This window comes from Solea senegalensis, linkage group LG3, assembly GCF_019176455.1.
Source record: "Solea senegalensis isolate Sse05_10M linkage group LG3, IFAPA_SoseM_1, whole genome shotgun sequence".
Lineage (NCBI taxonomy): Eukaryota > Metazoa > Chordata > Actinopteri > Pleuronectiformes > Soleidae > Solea > Solea senegalensis.
The window spans coordinates 2,159,531-2,178,892 of NC_058023.1; the positions used below are offsets into that span (position 1 = coordinate 2,159,531).

General features: G+C 39.5%; 1 protein-coding gene across 5 annotated transcripts in view; it reads right to left on the reverse strand.

Annotated features, from left to right (window-relative positions):
* Positions 1-19,362, reverse strand: part of dgki (diacylglycerol kinase, iota) — a 51,051-nt gene that overhangs the window by 12,767 nt on the left and 18,922 nt on the right. For 2 of the 5 annotated variants that reach the window (XM_044021499.1, XM_044021503.1), the window contains exons 2-13: positions 12,197-12,305; positions 7,876-7,971; positions 6,079-6,153; positions 5,578-5,634; positions 5,324-5,389; positions 5,165-5,233; positions 4,954-5,070; positions 4,134-4,208; positions 3,668-3,763; positions 3,265-3,347; positions 2,914-2,974; positions 1,785-1,898 (exon numbers count right to left, since the gene is read on the reverse strand). In XM_044021499.1, coding sequence (XP_043877434.1) covers positions 1,785-1,898; positions 2,914-2,974; positions 3,265-3,347; positions 3,668-3,763; positions 4,134-4,208; positions 4,954-5,070; positions 5,165-5,233; positions 5,324-5,389; positions 5,578-5,634; positions 6,079-6,153; positions 7,876-7,971; positions 12,197-12,305 — 1,018 coding nt within the window. Of the gene's footprint in view, positions 1-1,784; positions 1,899-2,913; positions 2,975-3,264; positions 3,348-3,667; positions 3,764-4,133; positions 4,209-4,953; positions 5,071-5,164; positions 5,234-5,323; positions 5,393-5,577; positions 5,635-6,078; positions 6,154-7,875; positions 7,972-12,196; positions 12,306-19,362 lie in introns of all 5 variants that reach the window. The other 3 variants (XM_044021498.1, XM_044021501.1, XM_044021500.1) reach the window with 2 other exon arrangements.

Genomic DNA, 19,362 nt, shown 5'->3' on the forward strand with positions numbered 1-19,362 from the left:
TGTCCAGAAATGTCCAGAATACCAAACATGTTAAAGCACAAAAACACACGTGAAAGTTTAATCCTTTGTTGTGTCTTAATGAAGAGATTCATGTGTTCGATTGCAAGGACAGATCGTGAGCTTTTCATCAAAGCTGCCACGTCTTTGTCTCTTCAAACAAAACCACATAACTCCCCTCGCTCTCTCTTCGAGTTAGTACTTTAAATACTTTAAACCTCTTTTTCTGTATGTTTCGGGCTCCCCCTGGACCAGGTCAGGAAGCCAGTGTACCAAAGACACACACACACACACACTAGCTCACACTCTGACACACACAGAGTCACAGGGAAGTTCACACTCACACAGAGAGACAGATGAGGAGGAGATTAGGAAAAGAGAATAGTCGAAAAATAGAGAAGCAGCAGCTGAGGCAAAGACAAGAGAAAGAGGATGAAAAAGTCCTGCAGTGAAAGAGACGGAGGACAAACTGTGGACACGCTGATAAGTGACTGATGACACACACAATGGCAGATAGGAGAGTTTTCGCGCAGTGCCGTCTTTCTTCAAAGCTTCGCTACCAGGATTTAATCTGCACTAAAACTGCTGCTGCTGCAGCTGCTGGAGACGCCGGTGTCTTTCACTTGTCCTTCATCGTTCAGCGCGGTGTTCACACGCTGTGCCACGCGTCACATTAGGGCCGAGCGTCGCTGCTCGTCTCCTGAAGAGATCCCGATGAGATTAAATTCTATAATTTGATTGAATTCAATGTTGATTAATTTAGAGATATGTCACTTTCTATACCAACTGCTTCTATGACCACACAGTGCAACTCGACAGACGTGAATTCAAATGTAAACATTATAAACGGCTCAAGACTGCTCAAGTTTAAAATATCCAGCCAACAAACACTAAGACATTTAAAAGACATCAAAAAGTTGTCCAGCAGAGGGTGCTGTGAGCACAGCACGCAACATCTATGCCCTCTCTGCGCATGATAGATAATTCACTAACTAGCTTAGATAGACAGAACATTTGCTAGCTAGCTTTGATAGATAATTCGCCAACTATCCTAGATAGATTGATAATTTGCTAGCTAGCTTAGATAGATAATTTGGTAGCTATCTTAGATAGAGAGATAGATATATAAATAGATAATTTGCTAGCTAGCTTAGATACATAATTTGCTAGATATCTTAGATAGATAATTTATTTTATAGCTATCTTAGATAGATAGATAATTTGCTAGCTAGCTAAGATAGAGATAGATATATAGATAGATAATTTGCTAGCTAGCTAAGATAGAGATAGATATATAGATAGATAATTCGGCAACTAGCTTAGATAGATAGATAGATAGTCCGCTAGCTAGCATCGATAGGAAATCTTTAGAACCCAGTCCTACATTAGATAAAGAAGAAAGGTTTTTTGAAGCCAATTTATATACAACATTAACCCTGTATAATACTAATATCCAATTAAAAAAGAAAAAAGGCTGACAAACTTAAAAGAATCCTCACTTGGTTACAAATAAATTACTTAAAAATCATTCAAACTAACATAAATAACTAGTCATGTGAGTCGCTGCTATTAGTTTGAATTAACTTAATTAATTTACCAATTAAGTGAATTTTGTATTTGATCTCTATAGAATGAAAAGTCTGATATTATCAGGAAAACGTAAAATAACTGACATGTATTTAAATAATGTGGCAAAACAGTGAGTGATTGAACACAGGGAGGAAAAGCTGCCACATCCTGTCGCTCTCATGGCGACTGAGCGTCAGAAGTCAAGGCGAGGAACTCACCCCGCCCCAGTTCAGCGTCCTGGCGAGGTCATTTCCTGTTCCCAGAGGAAGAACAGCCACCGGAGGCTGGGGGTTCATCTGCAGCTCATCTAGAGCAGAGAGGATCCAGCCCACCTTCAAAGAGAGAGAGGGAGAGAGAGAGACCAACATTTAAAACAAAACACATGAGACACACCGTTAATGTTCTGCTGAACTCTCCTTCTCACCTTGGGAAGAAAACTGTGACAGGGGGCTCTGTAGCGTTTTATGTATATTTATATACTCAAATATACAGTATGTTTCTGTTGGGATCAAGAATCTTTTAAACTACCTACTACCTTCCTATAACCTATGACCTTACCTACCTCTATGTGCACAACCTACCTATCCACATAACCACAACTTACCAAAATACAACATACAACACATCTGCCTGCAACTTACTTACCACACAACCTACTTGACTATAATCAACCGACATACAAACTACCTATAATCTACCCAACTACAATTTACCTGACTACAACCTATGACCTCTCTACCCACAACCTACCGACCTATAATATACCTACATACAAGCTGTCAACATAAGACCTATCTACCCACCTACCTGTAGCCAAATACTCAGCTACTGTACAACCTACCTACCTTCTACTTACTTCCTACAGCCTACAACCTTCCAACAGCCAACCCACACCTTACCTGACAACCTACCAATCTACCTACAATTTACCAATATAACTAAAACCTGTCTACCTACAACCTACCAATCCAACTAAAACCTTAACAATTTACAACGTAACAACCTAACTTAAACCTGCCTACCAGCAACCTACCTATAACCTACCAACCTACAACGTGCCTCACCACAACCTAACCAGACAACCAGCTCACTTACAAACTACCAACATAACGACATTCTACAACCTAGATTTGTACAACCTACCCATGACCTAACTTCCTACAACCTTTCTTTCCTTTTCAACCTCTAATATAAACAGTATCTTTAATGTATGTGTATGTATATATATATATATATATGTATATGTAGTACATTATTTGCATACTAAGCCAGTCATTGTTTCCACATTTCTTCTCGATACTTGTGGATTATAAGAATTCAATTGAATTTAACGGCATATAATCTCACCGTCCCGTCTCCTCCGCAGGCGAGGATCCTCAGATTTGGCACTTTTCGATACAACTCCAACCTGACAGAGGAAATAAAAGCGGCCTCTTCAGCAGAAAGCGGCGCTGATTGGTGTCGAGTGGGTGTAATTGGTGCAAGTTTCAGGATAATTATTCAACCCATGGTCAGTGAATTTGAATGAACAAGAGGAGGATAATGATTAAAACTGGAGTGAGATGATACAAGCAATCTCCCAGCAATGGACTGTGTTATTAGTGCTATTTTAAATTTAAAATGATCACTCTTAGTGACACTGACTTTATTCTGAAGGTGTTAACTTTAAATATAAGCTCCGGCTGAAGGAGCACTTACGCTTCCCGCAGTCCGCCCTGTGACAGGTCAAACACTTGACGCGGGTTCAAGATCCACATGAACATCTGTAACACCTTGGCACCCTGCGGGCAGAAGAATGAAGGAAAAAACACAAAGAAGTGCACAAATAAGCATGTTTTTCACTTCACTAGTACACGTCCTATAAATGTGATTACAACCAAAAAACCTCCCACATTCAAATCCACTTAATCAGATAAAACTAATCCAGACATTGTCCTAATTAAATGTTCGGCCACTGATCTGACAGTGCAACATAAAATAATCTCTTGTTTCACAGTTCTCAGTGCAAAGGGTGTGAGCTAATTTTATAAAAAAGGGTATCCACAGTGTCAAATTGATGAAAATAAAAAGAGTATTAAAATAGAATCAAAGGCTCACTGACCTGGTTGCCCCCACTTTTTGGATTTACAAAAACCAAGATGGGCTTCATGAGAGGCGACGGGAGAGGCTTCAACATGAACGGACGCCATTTTGATTCCTACCCAGAGACAGAGAAAGACAAAAAAATTACCTTAATGTAGGTTTTATTTACTATGACAGTCATAGTACATCAGTGCAACTCTAATGCACAGATGTCCATTCATATTTAAACGTTATAAACTGGCTTAAATTTAAATTACCCATATAGTTAGCTAACTAGCTTAGATAGATAGTTTGCTAGCTAGCATCGATAGTTCGCTAACTAGCTTAGATAGATAGATAGATAGATAGATAGCTAGATAGCTAGATTAATCATAAAAATTGACAAGTGTGGAAGTTAAACGATGATTCAATAATAAAAGATGTTTTTCTTTTTCTTTTGCCATGTGGTCAGAAAGCGTGTGCGCGTGTGTCATGGTGTTACTTACGTCCAGTCCCTTCTTACTTGTCCTTCGTTTGAAAGACGTCCGCTTTTTCCTCCTGGCAGAGTTTTTCAGTGAGCTCTGAGACACACACACACACACACACACACAGGCTTACCCAGCCTCGTAAGGACTCTACATTGATTTGCATTCATTTGCACAGCCTAACCAAAGCGTTACGCCAACCTTAACTTAACTTAATCACAATTCAAATAAATCCAGCCCTGGACTTAACCAGCTCCTCAAAAAATGAGGTTGTGGCTCATTAGGACCAGGTTTTGGTCCCGACAAGGTCAGTGTTTATGCCGGGAAAAGGGTCAACAAATACAAGACAACATGATGTGACATTTTCTTCACTTTTAATGACCACCACAGGGGACGTGTGTGTGTGTGTGTGTGTGGGTGTGTGTGTGTGTGCGATAATGGAGACACAAACCTTCTTTCCTCAGACACATCAGACATGTGTCACTATATATCACATCAATAACACTCTCACTGTCTCATAAACACACACACATATTTATTACATTTTTATATTTAGATTCAACGCGTCATTTTTCATTAATGTCACCACATGACAGCGTGTGTGTGTGTGTGTGTGTTTTTGTATTTGTTGCCTCTTTAGGACCTTTTTTCTGTCATAAACACTGACCTTGTCAGGACCAGTAGTCCCCATGGAGACCAAAACCTGGTCCTAGGTGATGCAGAACCTCATTTATGAGGACTAAGGTGGTGAAGGTGAGGGATTGAGGGATAGTAAATACTAAGTCTTAAGAGGGGTATAAATACGAGAATGTGTGTACTGTATATGTGTGTGTGTGGACACCTGTGGTTTCCTGACTTTGATGATCCAGGAGGGCGGGACTATGACTCCAGCGTGGGCCCCCAGTGAGCACGGCTCCTCGATCTGATGCAGCATGAAACACGTCACCTTGTTGTGGAACTGAAACGAGTAAGTAGACAAATAAATAAATAAATAAATAAACAAAGAGACAAAAGCCGACCCTGGTTAGGACGCTTTTTAACGAGACGCTCACCGCCAGTTTACACCAGGAACAGCTGATGGCGATGATCTCTTTACTGTGGAAGAACTTCTGCTGGAAACTCTGCGGAGACGGACAGAAAGACACTGAGCTGTGACGGAAGGAGCGACAACGACGTTTGTGTGTGTGTCTGTGAGTGTGCGTGTGTGTTACCTTTCCACATTGTCTACATTTGCCTTCTTGTCTCCGTCTGTGAACCCAGTGATGTCTCAGTGTGTTCTGCTGTGAGAGAGAGAGAGAGAGGGCAGACGTGAACATGCGCGTGGACAGTACTGTGCTGTACTGAAGATTATTTTCTTGGAAGGAAGTGACTCATTTGTGTTATAGGGACTTGATTTTTGTCCCTGTAATGTGACTTAGGTCCCCACAACATCAGGAATACGAGTCACACACACACACACACTTACGTCTCGGAGGCAGCGGGACCCTCCCTCTCTGAACGTGGGTTTACATCGGAAGTTGATCTACAACAAAAAAAAACAACAACAAAAAACGTATTAAAATGAAGTGACATAATCACACAATTGTCACATTTACGTCATCGCAATTCAAATGATTAAAATACCCTGGAGAACGCACACACACACACACACACACGCACACTTTTCTGGCTTTAACCTGACTTTGTGTGGAGTTTTAACGACAACAATGTGCAGGAAGTCAGGAAGAAGCCGCTCTATTTTCAGCCGCTCCGACAAAAACAACCTGTGCTTGTGTGCGACTTTAGGGCCAACACATGATGGACATTATCGTACAACGTGTATTTTTTTTTTATATATATATGTATGTATATATAATTAGTGACAGCTCAGCAGCAGCATGAGTTTATACAGTAATGAGTCATTTTTCTTCTCATTTCATGTTTAAATGTGATCAAATGTGTGTGTGTGTGTGTGTGTGTTCTGTACCTTCTCGAGCTGCTCTATGCAGCCGGTGTGAACGACGATCTTACAGGCCGCACATTTCCTCCTGGGGGCCGACTTCTTAAAGGAGAAAACAGATACACAGCACAGAGAGCAGTGAGATATACACACACACACACACACACACAGACAGACAGAAAAACACACATTTATGAACGTATGAAGCTGTTAATGACACATTTGTGCCGAGTCATTTCAAAGACATAATAATTCTCCAGCTGTGTCACAGCTGTGTTGTTCTCCCCTAAAAGAAGAAACAAACAGTCCAAACATGACTCAGCAAAAAACGATTTTGCTGATTTTTATTTACATTTTTACAGTCTGTGCAAAATGGGAGGGACTAGGTCTCCATAAGTCTGTGTTTTTTTTTCAATGTAGCTTTTTCCCTCCACTCTGGAGGAGTTTCCCTTTCACTCGGTCTGGGTCTAAACAGCAAAGAAACATCAACAGTTTTCCTTAATTTTATATGATTTTATCTTAATTTTACTGGTTTTGTGGCTCCAGATTAATTTTATTCAGGTCTTAACCCTGAAAAAGTCATTTTTTAGCCAAATTAACAGCCAAAATGTCCACACCTCCTTCGGTATATGTATATATATATATGTTTTTTGGTCCTCGCAAAGAAACACACAGACAAACACACTTCCATTAAGTTTAAAAAAAGGCGAGTGTTCTTCAGTGATAACTCAGTGACCGCTCCATTATCATCTGTCCTGTTATTACTCATAATGACTGGTTTGTCTGAGCGAGCGGCGACAGCGCTGACATACTGTTCACTCGAGGGGGCAAACGGCAAATTCACACTCCTCAGCGTTTGTCTGCTGGTCCACTCTCTTTTTCTTTATTGCCACTTTAACCGTGTGACAAATGACTGAGGCCAATGTTTCAAAACCCCTGATTTTAAAGTATTAGGAAATAATATGTTTGGGTTTAATCGCGAAACATATTACACGTGGCGAGAGAACAAGGACCAAACCACATCGACAAAAACACATACTGTTAGCTTTTTATTTACATTAGCATGTACTGTAGGCAGATACTAACCTGCTTAGAGGGATTAGCATCGAAAACCTGTATTTATTAACACCGGTTCCTTGTTGATCAGCACCAAAGTATCAGTTAGCATGTACTGTTAGCTTTTGATTCACATGAGCATGTAGACAGCTACTAACTGATTAGCCAAAAACTCGCTAATAGGGATTAGCATCGAAAAAGGTGTATTTAATTGACACAAGTTCCTCGCTGAACAAAGTAGCGGTTAGCATCTACTGCTTTTTATTTACATTAGCATGTAGGCAGCTACGAATTGATTAGAAAAAAACTTGCTAAAAGGGTTAGCATTATAAAACCCTGTACTTAATTGACACCAGTTCCTCGTTGATCAGCACCAAAGTATCACTTAGCATCACTGTTAGCATTTGATTTACATTAGCATCACTTAGCAGCAATTCATTGTTTCACTTCAGGATTGAAAAGTTATTTATTTTTTTTTTAAGTTTAAAAAGAAACAATTAATAACAACAATCAATTTTCGTCATGGAACCTCAATCCACAACACTGCTAGTAATTATGACTCAAGCACTTTCAATGACCCACGTCTAGTTAGTTAAAAACTTTGAAGGGCCTTTTTAAAATGAATACACTTTTAAGGATTTCAAGGACCTGTGGAAACCCTGAAGGTCACATTGGCAGGCTAAAATATCAACTGAACTTCTTTCTTGCACAAAATTCAAGCACTTTCAATGACCCGTGTGTGTGTGTGTGCGTGCGTAGAGGACTCACTGCAGTCTTCAGGAGACAGGTGTCCTCTCCCAGATAACAAAGCTCTCCCGAACAACTCGTCTCCATCCACAGGTGATCCCCGTTCATGGCGTTCTCCTGCGACAGCACAGACACAGAGACAAACGGTGATCTAATAACTCACCTTATCACTCAATCAGATTGTTTTCAGTCACAATTAACTAACACACACACACTCAGCAGCAGCAGCAGCAGCAGCAGCACGAGCGGTCAACAAGTGTGTGTCGAGCACATAATTGCTGCCGCTGAAGAGGAGGAGGGTAATTTCACAGCGCACGCTAATGTGAGGTGCTAATCAAAACGCTGCAGGGGCCTGAGAGCAAACGCACACACGTGAAAACATGTGTGTCAGCAAGTTTGATTAACATCTTACTGTCAGAATCATTATCAATAAATAAATGTATTGTTTTTATCAACAGATATGAATTATGTGCAAAGAAACAGCAACAATTAGTTGATTAATTGAGATAAACGTGGTATTTTTCCATCTAACTCACTAAATAAGTCAGCGCAGACATTTTCACTTGTGTATTCATAAATCCCAGGATTCCAATTTTTGGCTACAGCCCAAAAAGTAACCCCACTAGTCTGGCTTTTATTGTAATTTCAGCCATTACTTTAGGGTTTTTTTTTATACTTGTTGTTACCTGTTACCTATACCTGTAAAAGCAGAGGCAGAAGCCTTGAGTTGACCTCACAGTGAACAAGAGAACACTGTGTGACTCATGAGAAACTAAAAGCAGCCATAAACCCTCAGGAAATCAGACCCTTAGTGTATAATAATAAGTGCTTAAGTGTGTGTGTGTGTGTGTGTGTGTGTGTGTCGTGCAGAGAGCTAAAGGCCAGCGCTGATGTGCGGGAAGTGTCTCCCGCAGACGGAGCAGGAGGGAGGACGACGCTTCGTCCAATTAACAAATACAAAGCATGTTTTATTTACTGCTCGTTAATGAACACATGACTTATTCAGCTGCGGCCTAATCAATAAACCAGAACCAGGATTTTGATCGAGTTCACACGAGACTCCGGCTCCTGTTTTAAAGGCGGGTTATTTTTAGCATAGTTGTCACGGAGTTTTGAAGGATTCTCAATTCCTTTGTTTTTTCTTTTCTTTTTTGGAGCCAAATGGAAAAAAAACCTCTGATTATTCTTAAGGAGAGAGAGAAAAAAAAAGAGAGAACCCTCCCTCTGTTAGGCTCGCTCTTGTTGAATCAGTTAAAAATAGAAGTCTGTCTTTCCTTCTGCGAGGTGGAGCTGGCAGCGCTAGTTTTTCTCTCTTTTAATGAAAAGAAAAGTTCAATTTTCTTTCTTCCCTCAAATATGAGTGAGTTTTAAACACAGACTAACTATCTTTATAATGTGATCTCGGACAGGAAAACACTTTATCCAATCAGGAGCCAGAACTCCACAAAGAGGCGGAACTATCTGCGAGTTTGGAATTACATGCTTTAAAGTAGAAATATGCAGGATTTTTGTAGATTTTGGAACTTTAAGTAGATTTTGAAACTTTAGTTTAGATTTTGGAACTATAAGTGGATTTTTTAATTTAAAGTAGATTTTGGAACTTTAAGTAGATTTCAAAACTTTAGTGTAGATTTTGGAACTATAAGTGGATTTTTAAATTTAAAGTAGATTTTGGAACTTTAAGTAGATTTTGAAACTATAAGTAGATTTTATTTGGAACTATAAGTAGATTTTAGAACTTTAAGTAGATTTTGGAATTATAAGTAGATTTTGGAATTATAAGTAGATTTTGGAACTATAAGTAGATTTTTGAATTATAAGTAGTATTTTGGAACTATAAGTAGATTTTGGAATTTTAAGTAGATTTTATTTGGAACTATAAGTAGATTTTGGAATTATAAGTGTTTTTAAATTTAAAGTAGATTTTGGAACTTTAAGTAGATTTTGAAACTATAAGTAGATTTTATTTGGAACTATAAGTAGATTTTAGAACTTTAAGTAGATTTTAGAATTTTAAGTAGATTTTATTTGGAACTGTAAGTAGATTTTGGAACTATAATTAGATTTTGGAATTATAAGTAGATTTTGGAACTATAAGTAGATTTTGGAATTATAAGTAGATTTTGGAATTATAAGTAGATTTAGAAAATTTAAGTAGATTTTGAAACTATAAGTAGATTTTGGAATTATAAGTAGTATTTTCAAGTCTTTTTAACAGATCTAAAGTTGGACATTGTTAGCTTTGACTCTCGTGTCGGGCGTCGCGCTCATGACTCTTCCAGTGACGACAAAAAAAACAAAACAGTAGAGTGGAGTCGTGCTGGAACTGTGTCGTGGAAAAGCGTCACAACAGCGTGCTGGAAAATGTATCAGCATCAGTTTCTCCATGGCGAAACAAAAAAAAGATCCAATTCCCATAAAAACTCTAAAAGCATCTATAGCGGAGACGTTTGACCAGGTACTGAATCTGGACTCTCTGTCTATCACAAATAAAACCCAGATTGTCCGTTAGCGATGTTTGTAAGATTTAAGTGGAGCTGAAAAAAAATGAGAATATATTTAATTTAATGGAGAAACAGAGCGTTCTTTAATTCTCCTGATTAAACGTGGGCGTTTCATGTTATGTCACGACACAGATTTTCAGACGACATTTTGCAGAGTGTTCTCCTCACCGTCTTGACATTTTCCCGACGCAGCGAGCGTTCGCCCGCGCAGCGTTTTTAAGTAGCTTCGCAAACACGGAACCTTAAACTTTCGAGAAGTGGTGACTTAAAAACACGCCGTAAAATGAGTTCTGACACATTGAAACACACGTCAATGAAGAAAGTCACTTGCTTTTTCATTTTCCACATGAACATATGGCTGCGCTGAAATCTGCCTGCTTCAAAAATCTGCTGCACTGAAAATCCAAATGTCATTGAGTGACTCAGCCAGGGTTCCTGGGGGGCTTATATTGATGCTTAATGGTTAGGGTAAGGTTTGAATAAGGGTGTTAGGCACTTAGTAGTGATAGTTAAGGGCTAAGCTATATGTTAAGAGTTAGGGTAAGGGTTAGGCACTTAGTATCGATGATTAAGGGTTAGGTTTAGGGTTACGATAAGGGAGTTAGGCACTTAGTCGCTTAGCAGTGATAGTTAAGGGTTAGGAACTTAGTAGTGATAGTTAAGGGTTAGGCACTTAGTAGTGATAGTTAAGGGTTAGGAACTTAGTAGTGATAGTTAAGGGTTAGGAACTTAGTAGAGATAGTTAAGGTTTCGCACTTAGTATTGATGATTACGGGTAAGGGTTAGGAACTTAGTAGTGATAGTTAAGGCTTAACACTTAGTATTGATGATTAAGGTTAAGGGTTAGGAACTTAGTAATGACAGTTAAGGGTTAGGAACTTAGTAGTGATAGTTAAGGGTTAGCACTTAATATTTATGATTAAGGGTTAGGGTAAGGGTTACGATTAGTGAGTTAAGCACTTAGTAGTGATAGTTAAGGGTTAGGCACTTAGTTGTGATGGTTAAGGGTTAGGAACTTAGTGATAGTTAAGGGTTAGCACTTAGTATCGATGATAAAGGGGTTAGGTTTAGGGTTATGATAAGGGAGTTAGGCACTTAGTCACTTAGTAGTGATAGTTAAGGGTTAGGAACTTAGAAGTGATAGTTAAGGGTTAGGCACTTAGCAGTGATATTTAAGGGTTGCCACTTAGTATTGATGATAAACGGTAAGGGTTAGGAACTTAGTAGTGATAGTTAAGGGTTAGGAACTTAGTAGTGATAGTTAAGGTTTCACACTTAGTATTGATGATTAAGGGTAAGGGTTAGGAACTTAGTAATGATAGTTAAGGGTCAGGTACTTAGTAGTGATAGTTAAGGCTTAACACTTAGTATTGATGATTAAGGTTAAGAGTTAGGAACTTAGTAATGACAGTTAAGGGTTAGGAACTTAGTAGTGATAGTTAAGGGTTAGCACTTGATATTTAGGATTAAGGGTTAGGGTAAGGGTTACGATAAGGGAGTTAAGCACTTAGTAGTGATAGTTAAGGGTTAGGCACTTAGTTGTGATGGTTAAGGGTTAGGAACTTAGTGATAGTTAAGGGTTAGCACTTAGTATTGATGATAAAGGGGTTAGGTTTAGGGTTATGATAAGGGAGTTAGGCACTTAGTCACTTAGTAGTGATAGTTAAGGGTTAGGAACTTAGAAGTGATAGTTAAGGGTTAGGCACTTAGCAGTGATATTTAAGGGTTCCCACTTAGTATTGATGATAAACGGTAAGGGTTAGGAACTTAGTAATGATAGTTAAGGGTTAGGAACTAAGTAGTGATGATTAAGGTAAGTGTGTGTGTGTGATTCTGACCGTCCAGTCCACACAGGTCCTCAGCTCCTTGTTGGGGCCGTTGGTTGCAGGAGGCAGTGAAGGTTGAGGAGGGCCGAGGTGCTGCAGACCTGAGCGTGAAATCGCCTTCCTGTGAAAAAAACAAACAAAACACAAACGCTCACGTCACACAGTGTCGATGTCGTCGTCCGTCTCTCAACACTGAGCTGTAATTCGGTTTTAGTTTAATATGCAGATGAATTATTAATGCACATTTCAGTCTCTTGTTGTTTGGGCCGCAGATATTATGGGAGCAGCTTGGACGGAGAGAGTGCCAGCAGCACTTTGAGCTGACGAGGGAGAGAAACCATGACAGAGCGCTTCTGTCAGAGAATGAGTCAGCAGGCCTTCTTCTTTCACTTTTCACCTCATTTCACGTCGGCAGTTTGTTAGAAATCAGCGACAACAGACGGCAATTTTCTGTCTGATTAAATAAAACAGTTTAATGATAAAAAACTCAGTGCCCTGCAGTGCAGTTATTTACAATATTTTCCACACAAATAAAGAATATACTAAAAATAAATTTGAAACAGGTCATTAAATAACAAAACAATGACTGGGGAAATTTTGTTTCAGTGACTCAGCAATTTTATTTTACAGTTTCTGGGAGGAAAAATGCAAAGCAGGCCAACTAGGAATTAAAAATGGCCAATTTCAACAATATTTGCCATTTTCTACCACTAATCTTCATATTACACAACACGCCACGCAGATATACATTCCCCAGCCCCTTATCCTTACCTTAACCATCACAACTAAGTGCCTAACCCTTAGCATCACTGCTAAGTGTCTTACTACTTTGTCCTAACCCTTAACCATCACTACCAAACCCTAACATAACTCTAACCTTTAAAATCACCACTAAGTGCCTTTCCCTTAACTATCACTACTAAGTACATATGTCCCTTATCGTAACCCTTAATCATTAACTAGTAAGTCCCTAAGTCGCTTATCCTAACCCTTAACCATAACTACCAAGTGCCTAAGTCCCTTATCCTAACCCTTAACCATCACTACCAAATGCTTAACCCTACCCTTACCCTAACCCTTAACATCACGACAAGTTACCCTTAACAATACATATGAACGTCTGCAGATTCTCTTAAACTCGCTCACATGTACAGAGCGGTTTATGGTGAAAGTTAAAGTGAGTTGCTGAAAATGTAATGTCCTTTAAAACAGAGTGTGTGTGTGCGTGCGTGCGTGTGTGTGTGTGTGTGTGAGTGGAAAAGCGCTGACAGAACATCTGACCCCCTGTTGAAAGTTTCAGTGGACGTCTGTCTAAAATTATCAAGCCGGGACAAAGAGGAGTCCACTTACACACCCTGAAACCCGATGACACTACCTGACACACACGCACACACGCACACACACACACACGCACGTCAGGACACTCACGACTCCCGAGCTATAAATAGATTTGCGTGGGTGACCACAGCACAAGCACGTATGGTGACTGGACATATGTCCTATAGAAGAGGACACCACACACACACTGCAGTGACGTCCAGACGGAACAAAGTCTCATCTCTATCCTTAACCATAACCACTTAATTTCCAACACTAACCTTAACTCAACTCAACTTAACCACAATTAAAATCGTAAACTTGAAATAAGGTTCTGTCTCATTAGGACCAGGTTTTGGTCTACATGAAGGACGACTCATTTTTATATAACGAACAATAATCAGTTCATAATAATCCTCAATGCTCTGTGTGTGTGTGTATGTGTACTTTATATCTTTGTGAGGTCCAAACAAACTTGTCTTTGTGAGGACATTTTGTCCTGTGATAGTTAAGGTTAGGGTAAGGGTAAAGCACTTAGTTGTGATGGTTAAGGTAAGGGTAATGGACTAGGGAATGCATTGTAACTGCTGTGTCCTCATTAAGATGCAAAAACAAGGTGTTGTGTGTGTGTTTCCAGGTATTACTCATGTTGTGGGGACCTACACGTGTGTGTGTGTGTGTGTGTGTACTCAGAATGTTTTGTTGCAAAAGTCAGAGCTTAAAAATGATAAAACTAAAAGCGACAGTGTACTCGACGTCCTCGTCACTAAAGATAAATGAGAACACACACACACACACACACACTTAATAACACACACACACACACACACATGCGCACACACTGACATTCAGAGGTCATGGGACACATTTATATTTGAGTGAGGTCTAATCTCCTAAAAGCCGACAGGATCACAGGCTTTAAAGGTTCACTCCTAAAATCTTAACTGGAATTAAAAAAAAATCAAAATAACCAAAAAATCCTGCATCACCAAAAACACACACACACGTTTACCCTCAGAGGTAATTTAAGTAGATTAATCCTCAGGAATCTAAAAATAAATCACATTTAAAAGCATTTAAATAAATCAGTGAGACAAACATGAAGACTTGATGTGTCAAGTTAAAGGGAAAAAAAGAGTGTGCGTGTGTGTGTGTGTCCTCACTGTGAGACACTTCGCTCATGTGACTTTCATTAATTCAACCATCTTATTTTAATCCACATCAGAACGAGATTAAGTTAAGTTATGTTAAGGTTCTTCACGCGACGTCTGACGCTAAAGACACTTTTAATAAAGAGTGTGTGTGTGTGTGGTGAAGACATTTTCTGTCTTTTATGTAAAATGATTAGGATGATGAATGTAAAGAATTCTGTCTCACTATAAATAATGAAAAGTTTCTTATCGTCAAAACAAGAAAATTCATTCTCCTCATGACGAGACATGAACTGTCTTTGGTTTATAACGAGAAATGTGTCTTGTTACAGAAAAAAGATCTTGTTTTGTTATAGAGTGAAAAATGTCTTGTCATGACAAGAAAAGTGCTATCTTGTTATATGAGAAAAAGTATCTTGTTATACGAGAAAAAGTATCAATAGCAACAAAAAATACCTCTTTATAACAAGAAAAGTATCTATAGCAACAAAAATACCTCTTCATAACGAGAAAAGTATCTATAGCAACAAAAAATACCTCTTTATAATGAGAAAAGTATCTATAGCAACAAAAATACCTCTTTATAGCGAGAAAAGTATCTATAGCAACAAAAATACCTCTTCACTTGAGAAAAGTATCTATAGCAACAAAAATACCTCTTTATAATGAGAAAAGTATCAACAGCAAAAACACTTTTATAGAGAAAAGTAACTATAGCAACAAAATACCTCTTCATAAGAAAAGTATCTATAGCAACAAAAAATAACTCTTTATAATGAGAAAAGTATCAACAGCAACAAAAATACCTCTTTATAACGAGAAAAGTGTCTATAGCAACAAAAATACCTCTTTATAATGAGAAAGTATCACAGCAACAAAAATACCTCTTTTGTAATGAGAAAAGTATCTATAGCAACAAAAATACACTTTATAATGAGAAAGTATCTATAGCAACAAAATACCTCTTTATAATGAGAAAAGTATCTATAGCAACAAAAATACCTCTTTATAACGAGAAAAGTATCTATAGCAACAAAATACCTCTTTATAACTTGAGAAAAGTATCTATACAACAAAAATACCTCTTTATAATGAAAAAGTATCTATAGCAACAAAATATACCTCTTTATAACGAGAAAAGTATCTATAGCAACAAAAATACCTCTTTATAACGAGAAAAATATCTTGTTTTACCAAAAAAAGGATCTATAGCAACAAAATACCTCTTTATAACGAGAAAACTATCTTGTTTTTTGAGAAAAGTATCTTGTTATCTCCAGTGACACTGGTGCACAGTGGGGGGGGCTTTAATTTCAGCCCCTGTCCTTCCACATGTCTGTGAGCGCCAGTGTTCATCAGTAAAGTCAGTGTCTCTTTACTTTTATAACACAACTATCAGGATGAGCGTGTGTGTGTGTGTGTGTGTGTGTGTGTGTGTGTGTGACTGGTGAACACATTAATGATCACAGAGTTAAAAACAGCTGCTCTCTCTCTGTCTTTACTGAACTCTCTCCCTCTCTTCCTCAGCTCATCGCTCTGCTCCTTCTCCTCCTCTCTCCCTCTCTCTCTCCCCCCTTATGTCCTGACATCACCTCCACTTCTCTCCTCCTTTCCAGCTCCTCCCTCGCTCTCTTGTCATCCTCCGCTCGCTCTGTCTTTCTCGCCCTCCTCCTCCTCCTCCTTTGCCTCTTCTCTCTCTCGCTGCCTTTTTTTTTTTTTTTTTTTTTAAATACATTTCCCTCCTCCTCTTCCTGCTGCAGAGGTGGGTTGTTGGCGTTGCCGTGACAACGGCACAGCGGGAGCATCGGCAGCTCATCCAGTAATTATACTGGTGGAGAATCTGCTGCTCTGTGAGTGTGTGTGTGTCAGTAAGTTTACTGTAAATGCAGCGACTCACACAGAAACCTAATTACCCTATGTGGGAAGAACACTGTATATACATATATGTATATATATATATATATACATATATATATTTATACAGAGAGAGGATATTTCCCAGCCCACACACACAAAAAAAAATGATGTCATTTCCCTAATTCCACCACTATTTTCTAAATATAGACGCCGTGTAACCACAGATTAGTCAAAAGTTACTACAGTGTGAACTTTCCTCAGGGGTTCATGTGATTAAAGTTTCTGCCGTAGATGGAAAAAAAAATCAAAGTTTCTCTTCGGTAAATCCCCGTTCGTGCACTCGAGAGCGAAAAGACAAAAGGCAGCTGCAAGTGGGAGGAATCCAAACGGAGCGGTCCTCTCCTCCTGACTGGCGGTCGCGGAGAAGAGCCTGTGCCGCGCGGCTGTGATTATGTGGGGGAGAAGGTTCTTTCGGTTTGACAGAAGTAACAACTGCACTCGTGTGGGCTTTGGGCGTGAAAAGCGGCAGCTTCTCTGTGCCGCAGCCAAATTCTCCCGAGGAAGAAAAAAAGCAAAAAGATTTTTGTCGAAAGTTGAACTAAGTTATGACGCCTGTGTATGCGCTAATGCATGTGAAAAAAATGTTAGACACACAATCGCTGAGGTGTGACGTTCACTCTACCTCAGAATCACAGAGTGACACTTTCAACACCTCGCTGCACCAAACCCCATTGAGAAAATGGGCGATTTTAGCTCACGCGGCACAGGAGCCACTGCTCTCCCAGCGTCTCGTTTTTCTACATTTGTGTCACTGAAGTAAACCTAAAGAAAGGTTTTTAAAAGCTGAAATCATAAAATCAACATGTTCGAGCTTACTGACGGAGGCAGAGGCGGATCAACGACTCCTGTGGGCTGTGATGTAAAAAACGCTGCTTTTCTCTATGGAGTTTGGTGTGGGAGACAAACTCTTGAGTTTCCAGTTAGGAAAAGGTCATGAAAAACAGTGAGATTTTCTTTTTTAACCTAAACCTAGTGTTCAATGGTAAAAAAAAAAAATTTTTTTCCTCCTTTTATTTGAATCATTGATTATATTCTACTTGAAAATGTCACTTATCCCTGAAGGGGAAACTTTGTGAGACTCAAAAACACATGAAAATTAGACACAAAAACCTAACCTGTGAGACGGAAACATAGATTAAACTGTGGGGAAGTTGATTTTTCCGCAATATCTGGCGATAAATTGATTAATATGGACATTTAATCCTATATTTCCCTTAAGTTAAAGCACATTTTCCACTCATTCAGCGCCTCTTGACTCAATAAGGTCACGTGACACGGCCCTGCACGGCACATATTATGAGTCACGCCTCACCCCGCACAGAAAAGTGACATTTGTGGGCGAGGGCCGAGAGAGCATCTCCAGGATCGATTCGTTTCACTCGCTCGCCTCGCAGGAGGGAGAAATGATAACGATAATCGACGAGGATCCAGTTTCACTGCTTCACAAACTTCACACGTTCACATGGCAACTGCCGCGCTCACCTGTAGCCGAGCAGCCGGTGGAACCAGCGCACTTTCTTCACCCTCCCTCTCCTCCGTGACTCTTTCCCCGCGCCGACGTTTATCATGGTTATTATTATTGTTACTATTAACTCACTTCCTTCTCCTCCCCGTGTGACTGATATCCACGTCTACATGCAGCACAGACTCAATCCACCTGAAGTCATTACCCCCGGCTCACTCACTCACTCATTCATTCACACACTCACTCACTTGCACAGCACAAGTCAGGTAATTACGCCACTCAATGTTACAGGCAGCGGAGACCTGACACCAGACACCTGAGCCCCTGTGTGTGTGTGTGTGTGTGTGTGTGTGTTTGTGTGTGTGTGTGTGTTACAGTAGCAGGTAAGATTTTCAACGTCAGATTAGGTCAAAGGGAAAGGTCAGAGGTGAGGATGGACAAGGTGAGGATAAAGAGAACATGAATGTAGACCATCTACACAAACAATAGAGAGTGTGTGTTCTTGTATTTGTGGCTTTGTGAGGACCAAATAAAATCAGCTAAAAAGTGAGGACATTCTGGCTGGTCTTCACTTTTTTTTGGTGGGAGTTAAGACCTGGTTTTAGGGTTAGGGTTGTGAATAGGGTCATGAATTAAACATAAGCGTGTGTGTGTGTCTGTATGTGTGGACGAACTGTCAAAGAAAGCTATCTTTGTGAGGACATTTTGTCTGGTTCTCACATCTTTAGAGGGACTTTTTCTGTGTGTGTGTGTGCGTGTTACAGTAACAGGTAAGATTTCAAACGTCAGTGAAAAGAAAAGGTCAGAGGTGAGGAGGAAGAGAATGAATGTAGACTATATACACAAACAATGTCTAGTGTGTGTTCTTGTATTTGTGGTATTATGAGGACCAACAAAATTGCATAAACCATACGGAGTGAGGACATTTTGGCTCGTCTTCACTTCTTTAATGGGACTTCTTGGGGGTTAAGACCAGTTTTTAGCAATACTCATTTTAATATTACTATTATTATGTCAGTAAAATGAATATTAGTGACAATAAATATTACTTTGATGAAAACTATGTAGCCAGTTGTTGCATTGTAATCTACTTTGATCTCTATTGTGATTGCATGATCTGATTATGATCTGTGCACCTCAGGCTAAGACCTGGGTTTAGGGTAAAGGTTAGACACTTTGAGAGGCCATTTTGACTTGTTAAGACCTGGTTTTAGGGTTAATGTATTATGTCTATGAGTGTCCTCACAACGAACGCTGAACCAGCATGTGTGTGTGGCAGTGGTGTCCAGTGAGCTGCGACACTGGACACCTCACATCCTCACATCCGT